This window comes from Daldinia childiae, assembly GCF_008694065.1.
Source record: "Daldinia childiae strain JS-1345 chromosome Unknown Scaffold1, whole genome shotgun sequence".
Classification (NCBI taxonomy): domain Eukaryota; kingdom Fungi; phylum Ascomycota; class Sordariomycetes; order Xylariales; family Hypoxylaceae; genus Daldinia; species Daldinia childiae.
In genome coordinates, this window is record NW_022984642.1 from 2,364,339 (window position 1) to 2,378,315 (window position 13,977).

The 13,977-nt window shown below is 45.9% G+C and overlaps 3 protein-coding genes across 3 annotated transcripts; all 3 read right to left on the reverse strand.

The window, feature by feature from the left end:
* Positions 1-2,579: 2,579 nt before the first annotated feature.
* Positions 2,580-5,182, reverse strand: GL218_00621 (Mitochondrial inner membrane i-AAA protease supercomplex subunit YME1; the record flags this gene model as incomplete). The annotated part of the gene is made up of 2 exons (XM_033577051.1): positions 2,580-3,059; positions 3,128-5,182. The coding sequence occupies 2 exons, from the start codon at positions 5,180-5,182 to the stop codon at positions 2,580-2,582; spliced, it is 2,535 nt and encodes an 844-aa protein (XP_033441853.1).
* Positions 5,183-6,078: 896 nt separating this feature from the next.
* On the reverse strand, positions 6,079-9,703 carry GL218_00622 (Glycerophosphodiester phosphodiesterase GDE1; the record flags this gene model as incomplete). Its single annotated transcript, XM_033577052.1, has 4 exons — positions 6,079-6,159; positions 6,221-9,432; positions 9,494-9,612; positions 9,687-9,703. The coding sequence occupies 4 exons, from the start codon at positions 9,701-9,703 to the stop codon at positions 6,079-6,081; spliced, it is 3,429 nt and encodes a 1,142-aa protein (XP_033441854.1).
* Positions 9,704-11,680: 1,977 nt separating this feature from the next.
* On the reverse strand, positions 11,681-13,684 carry GL218_00623 (uncharacterized protein; the record flags this gene model as incomplete). The annotated part of the gene is made up of 1 exon (XM_033577053.1): positions 11,681-13,684. One exon carries the CDS (start codon positions 13,682-13,684, stop codon positions 11,681-11,683), a length of 2,004 nt encoding a protein of 667 aa, XP_033441855.1.
* Positions 13,685-13,977: the final 293 nt, after the last annotated feature.

Here is a 13,977-nt window from a genome sequence, read left to right on the forward strand (position 1 = left end):
GTTCTCACCAAATAGATAAAATTTATAGATAATCTGTTTGCTATATATATTCGTGTCTTGAAGTTATTCCTATGTATCACTTTAAGTATGAGGATCTTCGTGTGTCTTTGTTGGGTATTCGCTTCGTACTGGTTACGGTTCTGAATAGTTATGAAAAATACCTCAATAAGACTTCAACTTCATAATTATATTTCCTGCTAGTGTTATATTCGTAGTCTTATCTTTTAAGTACCTAGTTCTTATATATGTATTGATCTCCATAGTGTTCAAGTATCACATTCATAGGTCACCCACAACACCGCTTACCCCCCGGGTCCTACGAGCTCCGGCAACTCCCCGTCACCGGCCTAAGGAAGCACTTAACGATGGAATCACGTTTGGAAGGTTCCACGGGGTCGTGTTAGTTAATCTTACTCTAGTCAAGTAGCAGATCAGAAGACTTAGGTATGGGTAGGTATGGGTAGGTATAGATCGACCCTTCCTGTAAAAAAAAGTAGTTGAAACCTAATACGAAGCTAATCCTTAAAGCCAGTAAGAAGCACCATAGCCTTATGTATATAAACCTGGAAGTGTTACATAACAAGAAACGATTGTATAGTAACACGTTTGTAGCTTCTTACTTGAACTTAAAAACAAGGTAGCTTGTGTGACGGTTGAGAATGAGCTACATGCGAGAGACCATTGACGCCAATATGTAGGAACCGAACCTAAACTCACTTAACATGCTCGCCAACTTAATAACTCTAAATTGAATTAACCAAATTAATTATTGCTTTCTGCAGTAGCGCGTATGATGATATGTCTAGTGTAGCTTAAAGGGCTTCACATGGGTTTGGGAGAGGAAAGTGCTACATATCTTACCCCTAAACGCAACTACTTACATTAGAACTGCAGAAATGGAAAGTAACAGCAACAGCGTTCAAGGGCTTTTCTACTGAGAGAAACTGCACTGCATGTAAGTGTACAGACCTTGAAATCAGAGTAGACACCCATCTCTCTCTCTCTCTCTCTCTCTCCCCCCCCCCCCCCCCCCCCGGTGCTCAGAATGCTTAGTAATGACAATAAAGCTACCGGATAACACAGGTTAAGGAAACTCCCATCAAGATCAAGATCAAGGGATACCTTCTTAGTTCTTACTCCAATTCCAATACAGCCTTAAATAAGATCGCCGGAATGGTTCGAGGTTTATGCTTTACTAGCATCTGCACATTATTAACCAAAACATTACAGACCGAGAATAATTTCCATGTAGTTCTAAAGGTCGCCCGCAGCCATGTCTGCTATCCGAGTAATATTACTTTCAGTACTCTAATTGGAATACCAGGTAAAACTACCCTTAATACGATAACAATAATTCATTACGCACGAGACATTGCTCTCGCGGTCGAATGAGCCGGGCTTGAAAGTCCCATATACCGTTACGAGGTGGCCAACTCCAACGAGAAGAAGTTTTTGCTGAGCAATCTTGTGATACTTTCTACAGCTGCACCAATTATAAAGAGTCCCGAATAAGAGTAGTGGTATAAGTGTTAGAAAAAGGACGGATAGAGGTGGACCGACTTACAGATATACGTAGGACAACCAAGGAAGTAATATAAGCCCTAACGACACAACAAGACATCACGTACGACCATAAGATCTAGAAAATTCGGGATCCCGTCCGCTCTCCCCTAGACAAGCTAGATATTGCCGGATTAGTAGTTGGGTCGGTGACGACCAGCGAATCCCTGGTGTTGTACGTTTTAAATCTTTTTTTAATCCAATCTATCTTATCTGTCTCTGTTCATTTTTCTTCCGGCTGGCTTCCTTTATATTGCAATAGTTGTATTACAGATTGCCTGCTATAGTCTTATATATAAACGAGGAATGAAGAGGTCGAAACTTCTATCCCTAAATTCTCACATTAGCAAACAGCCAACTATCTTGGTAAATAATCTCGTATGAAGATCACCAACGTAATAGTTCGAGTATAAATGTATTCATTCACTAACTAGTATATGTCGAATTGTCTCAGTGGGCAAGCAATCAAATGCATACAACGTTCCTTTGGTAACTAATATAATAACAATTTCGTACGATATTTCTCTTTTCGAGAAATTTTTTTTTCGAGCCTTTTTCTTTATCTGTAACACTTGTCTACATGTATGATCTTATTTCTATTTTCAAAGGGTAACATAATACACATACGCAAGAAAAAGATAGACCTAACTGTTAACTGCCTCCTTCGATTATTCACAATAACGGTAGGCAATAGTATAGTGGTGATACCCTATAAGACGCGCTAATACAGACACCCGACCGCCTCTGCGGACCTCGATCATCTTACATGAGTGGGCTATAGGCTATAGCTAACGCTTCAAGTGGTGTTCCCCTCCCTTCTCGCTTTCTCTGCGCTTGTCATATCAGCTGCGCTGTGCACAGATAGTGCTTACATGGCAATGCCACCTAACACAATCCTGAGCTCGGCACACTCGCCACTATGCATGGTTATAGCTAGCCGCCGGCTTCCCTATCTCATCTTCGACGGAAGCTGGGCATCGAGGTATGATAATATAGATAAACTACTAATAAACACTAGATTAGCTATCCCGTTTCTCGCTTGAACCATCCTGAGGGAGAGTTTTCGGGGCGAGTCCGCCCGGTGCTGGCGGAACCGGCGGCGGGGGTGGGCCGTCATCCCCTCCCGGAGCAGGGGGTGCCAGTTCGCCTGGGGCTGGAGGCTTGGCGGACGACGGGATGGTCATAGGGCCTTTCGGAACGGCTATACGGTTAGGTAACCGTTCACCACGGATAACTTTCTCAACTTCCTCTTTGCTCAGCGTCTCGTACTCGACTAACGCCTTAGCTAGGAGGTCAAGTTCCTTGCGATGATCCATCAGCAGTTTCCGAGCTCGCTCGTAAGCTTCGTTCAGTGTGCGTTGGACTTCAGATTCGACTTGAGCTCTGGTTTCGCTGCTCAGGGAGTCGTATCGGCTCCTGTACTCCATATTTCCGAGCTTGGAAGACATGCCCAAGCTTGCGACCATGTCGAAGGCGACAGCGGTTGCTGCTTGGAGATCCTAAATAGATATTATTAGTACAAATCCATACTCAAATATGAAAAAGTAAACGTAGGGTGCACTCTTACCGATGACGCGCCACTAGTAACTTGGTTAACTCCATAGACAATCTCTTCAGCCAGTTTACCTCCTAGACACATCTCTATCCGGGCTAGATAATTGCTTATAGTGTAAGAATATTTGTCCATTTCTGGTAAAGAGGCCGTGTGGCCTAGTGAGTGTGCGCGAGGTAGGACGGTGACTTTGTACAAGCTTGAGCCAGAACCCTTGGTCAATAGGTTGACAAGCGCGTGACCAGCCTCGTGATAAGCTGTCATTTCTTTCTCCTCGGCGCTTATAACCATTGTCTTTCGCTCGGCGCCCATGATGACTCTGTCCTTAGCCCAATCGAAATCTTCTTTCCTAACTGAGGCCGCCTTCGCCTTGCTTGCGTGAACAGCGGCCTGGTTAACAATATTTTCGAGCTCGGCGCCGGAAAGTCCAGAAGTACCTAAGGCGATAGCTTGGAGATCGACATCCTTAGCAGCTTTGATTTTCTGGGAGTGGTACTTAAGGATGGCAAGACGACCACGGACGTCAGGCAGGTCAACAACGACATGACGGTCGAAACGACCTGGTCGTGTAAGGGCCTTGTCGAGTAACTCTGGGAAATTAGTAGCACCGATGATAATAACACCGCTGGTCTGATCGAATCCGTCGAGTTCAGTAAGGAGTTGGTTCAGAGTCTGCTTCACATATGCTGCGTCGCGCGCATTTCGACGGCCGCCTATGGCATCAAGTTCGTCAATGAAGACTATAGCAGGCGACTTAGATTTGGCAGCGGCAAAGAGATCTCGGACTCTCTTCGCACCAACGCCAACATAAACCTCATCGAATTCGCTACCGGACATGTAGAAGAACGGAACACCAGCCTCGCCAGCGACTGCCCTCGCGAGAAGTGTTTTTCCAGTACCAGGAGGACCTACCAGCAGAATACCTTTAGGGAGTTTACCGCCTAGTTGGGAGAACTTGTCGGGGTTGCGCAGAAAGTCGACCATTTCCTGCAATTCCTCCTTAGCTTCGTCAGCACCGTGCACATCTGAGAATCGAGTCTTCTGATGTTCCGCTTTGACCTCACTTTCAACTTTGCCGCCAGGACGTTTAAAAACACTCAAGGCATCGATAAGCATAGTCACAACGACTAAACTGAGATAGGTGAAGAGACAGAACCAGAGAAGAAATTTAACCCAGCGAAAGACACTGCCACCAAGGGTCTCATCGACGACAACGTGAAGTGGGCCATCCTTGCCACCCGTCGCCTGGCCGCCTTTGGAGACGGCTAGGTTGCTACCGCGGGATCGAGCAGCTAGAGCCTGGGTGACAGCTTGGACTTGTGTAGGAGTTAGGTCTCCGGGTAGATTCTTAACGGTTTGGTTGATATCCTCGTCTTGAATTCCCTGGCCACCATTCGGAGTTAACATATTCAAGGCTTTATGGTACGCTTCTGCTGCAGCACCGTTCGTTGCAAAGCGTCCAGACTGATATCTCTCAATGATGATAGCGGGCATATTAGCTTTCAAGAGGGCCTGATAGAATGCGTTTTGAGCGGTGGCACTAGTTGGGTTCCTGTTGGCAGACTCTTCCATATGGGCAAGCAAGTTCCTAGACAGACCACCAGTCTGAAAAGATCGGCGTTGGGGCAGATTCATCTTCGTTAACTGGTTCGAGAATATACGTGGAGTAGTGGACGTCGAGATAGAGCGGACCGATAAATATTGTGGATATAGACGATGCACCACCGGGTTCGCTGCAATGAGCGCGGTACGCTGCATACTCGAAATCGAGGAGCGAATATCGAAGGGAGCCGGAATATTCTTTACAGAGGCGGTGGGCATGAGACGGGCATCGTGTTGGGCATTTCGAAGAAACTCGGGAAGTTCAAACTTGGGAATAACCGGAGAGGGCTTAGACTGGGCATGCGCCTGTTGATGATTTGATTCGAGTTTTGGGGTTCGTGGTAATTTTGGATTCAAAGGCGGCAGCGCCGGCGCTCGGAATGATACCATCAACGTTTTTAATATTGACGGCCATAAATCCGTAGTCGCCGCCGCGATGCTCGGCAGAGCTGACGTTTGAAACGCCATGGCGACTTGGCTCAAGTATGCGCTTGGTCAGTCAGTGTTGGCTATTTGATAGTTGCTCGCATTGAAGGATTCAAAGAATAGGTAGACGTAATATGCGCAAAGAGTGGCGGCGAGGTTAAGAATAAATAGAAATATAAATAGAAAAAATACCAATTCACAGCGTAAATTCACCTAATCTAGTAGATAGAAATGAATCTAAAGAAAGAGAAGAGCGATCAGCTTCTGATTGGTGATTGGGAAGGAGGCCGCATTCTCCTCGAACGGGAATTGCAAAGCCTTGGTAGTAGTCACTAGAATTAGAAACTCAAGGAAAATTGCGGCGAATGTCTTGCAGGTTTGGTTTGCGTTGGTGATGTGATCACCGGCAGGTTGCTGGGTGCTGGCTGTCCTTACCAATCGGCCGGTCTTCGGCGAAAGTTTAGAACCGGACGCGCTTAAGTGCATATTTTGGTTCAACAATTTTGCTCAGCTGTGGGTAGAAGGCTATCGCTTATCGCTATCACTAGATGTCGTCACAGTTGGATCACCCACGTGGATACGTCAAAATCAACTTCGCTCCATGCCTCTAGCAATTAGCTTCGACGATAGTGGATACACCATTCATTATACCATTCACTTATGAATAACGGCCCATATAAAGACCAACCTAGCACATTACCAGTGAATTATATCATGAGTATTTAAGGTACTCAACACACCGCGGATCTATTGATATCTAGCAGAGTCATCGCTAAGCTGCCTAAGATAGATTAATGAGTCCCTAACTGAAGGCTAAATGATCCTAATTTATCTCTTATATTAGGTACTCATTCTTGTTAGGTCTAATGAGTCTAGCTCTCTCTCTCTCTCTCTCTCTCTCTCTCTCTCTATAGGTATGTTCTAGAGGTATGTAATACTCAGTCATCCTTCGTTAACCCCCGACGGATCGCAAGGACGTTATCTACGATCACCGCATCAATACCTTCCTTAACTTGGCGCTATATAGTGAAACGATTGTTAGCCTCTTAACTCGTTTTAATTTTATGTAGAATAACTTACCTGAACTAACGTAGGATCATTGTTCTGAACTCCGTAGCTGACGCAGATCAACCCAGTCTGCTTCACCACCTTGACCAGCCGGGGACTGTTCACGAACGACTCCGCGTTACTCACAATCCCCAGCAGATTCCAGCGGCTCGCGAATCGGATAGCCTCCTGAAGACTGCTAGCTCTAATGTCGCTGACCTCTTCGCTCCCCGCATCTGTCAAAAATAAAATCGGAATACTCGGTTGCTTAAAGCTGAGGCACAGGCAGATGTCGGGGTTGAAACTGCTGAAGATGATATGACGATTCTTAGTCAAGTCGTACACCTTATTCAAGACGGTGTCGCAGAATGAATTGAGCTCAATCGCATACGTATCCATATCCTCTTTCTCGCTCTCGAGTAGCATGGGGTACTTCATCTCAATATTGAACCCGACATTTTCTGGTACTTTCTTGAAGAGCTCCTCAAGGGTGGCAAACGGCGCTTGAACAAAATTTCCTCTGGTGTTTGCCTTATAACCCTTCTTTTTAAAGTTGAGCGTATATTTCATACGCTCGTCAAGATTGCTCTTCACACCTTTAGCCAAGTCCACAGAAAGAGATCTTTGCCTCGGTCCCGGCTCTTTTACACCGTTACCATTAATATCATCCCTTTTTTTGTCAGGGGTTTCATTTCCAGGTCCTGGATGAGACTCATTGTTGATATGGAGAAATTGCTCTAAAGTCAATGTATGAACCGGCGCATCTATACCTGTCTCGCTCACTAAGAAATCGTGATATATGACAGGTACGTGGTCTTTGGTGAGCTGGACATCGAATTCAACATAATGAGCTCCCAAGTTAGCCGCAGCGATGAATGACGAAACCGTGTTCTCGCCCAACTGGAGCGATTTGTTCTCGAGGAAATTCTTGCCAAGACCACGATGACCGAAGACCATAGTAGAGGACAACTTCTTCCAATACGTTTGGTGAGAATTGATTTCCATATTTGGATGCGAGAATGGCGTGATGATGAGGAAGTTAAAGTTAACAGCACCGATAACTTCCAGGTTTGCGCCCAGGATTGGTACACATACATCGCCCTGAAGGTTCATTCGCTTCGTCCCAAGTGACGGACGGACAGATGATAACAACGCTACCGCGCGGCCGACCTTGTTCTTCTCATTACCAGAGTAGGTAGGTACGATGTCGAAGAGTAACCTAACATTTGAGGCATCCGAGGTAGTAAACAAGATTGGCTCAGTGGATATGTTTTCGTGTACTGGCAGATCAATGATAGTTGGCTCTCCCTGCGCCCCCTGGGCTGAAACCACAACGGATAGGGCCGTGTCAAGCTGATTGGTATGCGCTGCCGTTAAAGGAACACGGTCGAGTTTGACAGCTTCGATATTCTTCCGCATGTCCATGGAACCTAAGCTCACCATCACAAGGCTGTTATCTTTTAGATAACGATGACCAAAAGATTTAATTGGCTCCGTGATCCGGGTGCTCCCATCTGACCTTCGGTCTTCGAGAGATAACGTTTCTGGAGGCGAGGACGAAACCGAAGGCGGTGCTTGAGTATCATCCGCGCCATTCGCAGATAGTGAGCTAACTTCATGCTCCGCGAGTAGCTTCGCTATGTTCAGATGTCCTCGTAAAGCTGCGTGTTCTTTAGCAGTCCACCCGAAAGAATCCATTTTCCCAACATCTGCTCCCGCTTCTACTAGTAGTTGCGCCACAGGAAGATGTCCATCCACGGCCGATATGTGCAGAGGAGTCCATGCAAACGATTTCTCCGGCAATTCCAAGTTTACTTTTTGCTCGGGTGAGCCCTCAAGTAGGATCTTAACACACTCGACGTGTCCAAACCTAGCAGCAATATGCAACGCAGTCTCTCCTGTCTCGTCTTGCCAGTTTATATCTATACCGGCCTCCACAAGCATCCGCACAATGTATACGAAATTGGATTTCGTAGCCAATGCCAATACGGCGCTGGATTTAGACACAGATTTCCTAGCAACACCTTCTTTATGAGTCGGTCCCTGCCAGTTCTCTCCTTGTAAGAGACATTTCGTAGTCAATGGATGACCACCGATGACTGCAAGATGAAGTGGCGCATTGCCTTCTTTATCCTGCCACTGAGGAGCATCAATTCCATCTTCGACATTAAATTGACCCCATTCCTGCATTTTCGCCATGACGACTTGGCAGAGAACGACAATGCCGAATTGCGCCGCATAATGAAGAGGCATACGGCCCAGTGTGTCCCTAGCTAGCAACGCGCGGCGCTGCTCTCCTTGGAGGGAATCGAGAAGATAGCACAGGAGCTGTACTGTTTCGTCTTCCTTGCTTAATAGCTGCGTCCCAGGGCCATTTCCGTTTACCGATCGTGTCGCCGTCGAGCCATTAGTTTGGGGTGGCGCTACATAGTGACTATTAAAGTGAGACTTTATTGGAAGAGAGACCGCGTTGGGTTCTAGATCGCCAACTTGTGATGATTTACTCCGTCCAATATGGATGACTAGACGGTGAACGCAATTGCGCTCATTTATGTCTCCCGGTTCGTCCAATGTCTTGATTTGCCCTAAGAGATGTGTGATGCAGGCCCTTGACCGAGCGGAAATAGAACGCTGCAAGAGGTTAAGCAGCATCTCCTGCGAGGCCTGTTCGGGTGTCACCAACTTCTCGCTTGCTAAGCTACTCTGTAGTGTTGCGATGTCATCTTTACGAATAGCGGCATCGAGCTGGTCTAGAACGGGTTGCGAGACGTTTAACATGACCTTCGCAGTTACTCTTCCAAGCGAACGCACCGAGCGCCCAGACTTATCCGACTTGGCATCGTCGAAATTCTGCGCATCTCCAAGCGCGGAGAGCCACTTGTTAATCTCGTTAATCAGCCGTACAACAGTGGTATCCTTAGCGAAAGGCTTAGGGTCAACCTTGGTCGTAATGTATCGTTGCTGAGTAGTCGTGTTCGGTACTTTCTTATCTAGCTTCTTTGTGATCTTTACGAAACCTCTGCGATTGATTTCGCCAAACCATTGTAGGTTGCGTAACTGATTTCGAAGCTCAAGCAGAGCTCCCATAAGCTCTTCGCTCTCCTGGTCATCCAATTCTGCGACGACCTCCGGGCTCCTACCATATCTATCCTCGAGTAACTTGATACGGCGATGGGCCTCGGCAAACTTCTTATTGTAGAAGGAATCGACATCTTCGAGGTTACGGTCCAGAGCGAAGAAAAACTCTGTGGGTATCAGGTTAGGGGGTGCAACGGGTTTCGACGTAGCGTCGAGAAATTAGCCCACCTGCTAGATCAACGTCCTCTCCCGCATTCACAGCATTCGTAGCTGCCTTGATCAACTTCTTTAGGCCTTTGTAATCGATGTATGAGGATGCCCACTCGGGGACTTGGTTACGAGGTAAACTATAAAAAGAAAAAAGCGTTAGCTCTTGGACGAATAATTATAATATGTTCTCAGATATGCTGGTGATCCTTACTTTCTTCCGAACTTCATCTTGCGCCTGTCTTTTTTTGATCGGTAGATGATGTATAATGAAGAATATAATTTAACCCAGTATAATAAAGATGGGAAAGCGAGTTAAATGGAAGTGGACTCTGGCCAAGTAGCGAAAAAGACTGTGATTCACTCGGTGGAGCGACTGATGTTAAACAAGATATCTAGTCAATTAGCTGGTGATTATCCTATTATGGCCAATGCTCCAAAGTGCCTGACTTACATCAACTCAGGATTCTGAGTTAGACAACTTATTAATAACAGCTCAAGAAGAATAGCAGCTGATATACAAGATTTCAGGTTATTCAGATAGCAACGGTTGCTCGGGTTGTTCGAAATGAGACGAATTATGTTGCGTGACTCGGTAGTTATTATGAATAGCCTGTCGACTGAATCTCTTGCTGTCGAAGGCAGATATTCAGAGCCATTGACATTTACCAAGCTTCAATATTTGACAATCGAGAGTGACAATTTCTCTCATGTAGGGAGGAGTGGCGAACATAGAAACAATAAAAACAAAGATTTAAGACAAGCACCGGACCTTATGTAGGGAAGTGAAGGTAAGGTAGGGTAAGGTAAGGATTAGTGTTACTTAGTAAACTTTTACACCGCAAAGCGTCTCGACGTTGATGTGTTATGCAGTATCTGCAGTATCTGTACCTATTTATGGTAGAGTCTGGGGAGAAGCTTGGAGGTAGGGGAAAGAAGAGAATACAGCCGGACCCTTAAACTCTTTGAACCTGTCATCTCCAATCCACCAACTAAATAGCTTCGTTGTACATTCGTCCTGTCTCTAGTGACGCAGTAAGCTTTAGATCAACCCATTAAACCATTAAAAAGCTCCGCTTTTTTACATTTCCGGGCGGTGAGGCAGTGAGGTTGAATGATTTAAGTTTCTTGTTGGTTCGTATGTACCTAGGTATGTAGAGTTGTGGGATCTCAAGGGGGGCCAGTAGACCCTTGCCGTGGAGAGACGTGATGTAGATAGAGATATTTAATTGGTTAACCGGAAAGACTTACGAGGACACCCACCAGTCTATTCATCGATATACTAGTGCTTTTCAGGTACCGTACCTATAAAGTATATATTCGCACTTACAGCCCCCGCTTATACTTGTAAGTACTTGCTAACGGCGCCTTCACGGGAGAATTAGGTACCATGTATATAGTGAGGTATGTATGTAGTACAGAGGCTCCGCCATACCTTAGGTACCTAGGAAAGAAATAGTGGACATACACCTATCTAAGATAAGTATACATATAGGTACATATATGCATCTATACTGAATTGATTCAACTCCATACTTTTTTTTTTCTTTCCATCATGACGCAGGCATCTTCTATAGATAAACTAGGTACATAATCAATCCTACCTACATGTAGGTACCTACATACAACTACTACCTATCTACCCAAGAAAAATAAACATATGAATAATAATCCATAGGGTGTAGACAATGCAATGCTACCGTACCACTTTTCAACTTATCGTGTAGGACAACCATTTACACACTTACGGGTATTCGATGAGATGTTTATGCACGCATTCCATGTTTCGGTGTTAGTACCTACCTACCTACCTAGGTATCTTCTAGAGGATAATCCCTCAGACCTACACACCTTATTTACGCACTTAAGCACATCACCTATCCTAATCGGTTCTGATGGATAGCAGATACATATACCGCACGATAGGAAGACACGTATGTACCGAAATCGAAACAAAAACAGACCTCGAATGGTTGGTTGTTCTTATTTATCATCCGGTATCGGGACCGGGACCGGGGGCCGGGACCGTTGCCGTTTATAGGTACAATATGCCGCAACTGAGCGAGCATAAAATCAGTCCATGACTAAACTATACAGATCTAGGTAAGTACAGTTGTTTTATATACAAGGGGATGGGATAGAGGTTTGGCTCAAGATTCCCTTGATTATGTGCCAAGCTTCCCCAGGATCCAATTAAACCCTCACCCCTCATCCTAACGCGGACAGGGGGAAAGCGGCGCCAGCATCGCGCAACTCAGATGAACTCGCTGAGCGAAGCTTGGTGCTTGGGTGGTCCAAATGTAACCCCTCTTCAATACCTAGATGTATATCTCTCGGTATCCCCAATGCTCCCTCGCTGCCTCTGGTTGCCGGTTTTATTTGGTCGTGTGGTTTGATAATGCCGGACTGATGCTCATCTATGCCAGAGACCGTCTTGAAGATGCTTCTCCGCAATTGGTACTTGTAAAGTTTCTTGAAAGGCATTTTGTAGAAGTTCGGATACTGGAATCTAAGCTTTCTCTGAGTATCGCCGCTGAGGTGAGCGAATAGTATAGCTCTGATCGTGTTTTCAATGTCATCAAGTTCTTGCTTGAGCTGGTGTATAGGCCTACCATGAGAGACATCTTGGTGCCCATTGGTGTGTGTCACGCCTGATAAATAAAAGCTCGTCAATGCTCTTATACCTAGGTTCTCTGGGTGCCCAGAATTCCCTAGCCTTCTCGACAGAACAGGGTCAGGTAGGCGTCGAAGAAGTTGCATCCTTATATCCTCTTTTGTCATCGGACCCCAGTTGATTTGAATATTTTGAAGAGCATTGATGAGGGCGTTGTGGCGATGCCGCTGGTACCATAAGAAATACTCTCGCTGATACCAAATCGGGGATTCTTGTTTTGAAGTAAGAATTGCAGATGGGTCAAGTTCATATCCCGTCTTAATTTTGAGGATGGTAGCCGTCGTTAAAGCTGTTGTGGTCTTGATTCTTGTTTCTAGGTCGCGGCACCTCCTTTCAATAGAAAGGAGTTCTGCCAGCCTGCCGAAATGAGCGAGTGACCTTGCAGCCTTTTGCTTGCTGAGCTGAGCTGAGTCGAGCATGGCAAGAGCCTTATCAAGCCGGGTTACCAGTGACCCACTCGAAGTCAATTCCTCGATCGTGGCCACGCATAGATTCGCCGTCTCTTCTATCTCGAGCTCGAATCGGGTAAGGCTGATTAGAGATCTTAATTCCTGCAATGTCTGGTTGTAGGATTCGGAGACAGGCGTGAAATTAAACGGAAGCAGGCAGATGTCAACTAGATTTAAGAGGCTCATGATAAGTTGACGCGACGTGTTTACTGATTCTTGACGAATAGTACAATCGATCCAAGTCGCAAAGCTGCGCATGTTCTTAGCCAACCCCGCCACCAATCGCCGTGCTGCGGTGTAATCAACTGTTGATAGACATGCTGTGAAGAGTTCCTGGAGCGTTTGAATGGTGATCGAACCTCCATAACGCACGCATGTCACAAAGGCCGCTCCAGCATTGCCGAGTTCTCCACAGTACAACCAGCCTTTTATAATACTAGTGAATACAACATCCGTTCGCCGCATTCGTTCCACATAGGTATACTTGCGCGAGGCGCAGTTTTCTATAGCCCATGCTAACCAGTCTCGCGTATAAATAGCTTTCTTGTCGATAATTCGAAAATGTAGACCATCACCTCTGACACCCCTCATTCGTTGGATGATATCTCGTATGCCTTCTTCCTTATTTACCCCTCGGTAGTGATTGAGCAGACATACGGCGGTCTGCTCAGTGGCAGGCCAGGTTGTTCTGAGGATGTAGGAATCGACAACTGTCTGCGCGAGATCAGGACGTTGAATCCGGTTGAAGCCTGCAATTAACGTATTATAAGTGTGGATACTCGGAGGCACACCGGCTGTCAAGAGATTATAACATATCTTGGTTGTAATCTCCTTGGTATTTGCAGCATGATTAAAGATACGCCGTATGGATTCCCCAAGGAGAAATCGAGTCCTTGCGGCATCGTCAGGGTCCTCGGTAGGTTGGTTATAACTTGGATAATGGAAAGTCTGTAATATATCCTTCAGTTCCTTATAAACGGCATCGTCTACGCTATTTCCCTGCTCCTTGCCATCTACATCTTGGCTCCGGGTGCTCTTATATGTTCGACTTCGATGTATGAGTTGATTTACTAGCTCTACGACTGTCATCGTTGTCCTCCGGAGTTGCTGAGCAGATTTTGGTTCTCTGAGTATATATCCGGAGTCTTGCTCTTCCGCGACGATGGCGGCTTCAACGTGTGCCCATTCTAACTGTGTCTGTATCCACGATGGACGCGATACTGGACGACGAGTAATTTCGTATAGAACTCCTAACTCTTGCAGTAGGCTGTTGGTAGTAGCCTGTTCCTTTCTTCTAGACCTATCGCCTGAGCTGCGCAAATTAATCGCAGTGCCGGAATCGGGACTGTCGATCCCTCTGCTTTGTTGGCTGGATAAGTCTT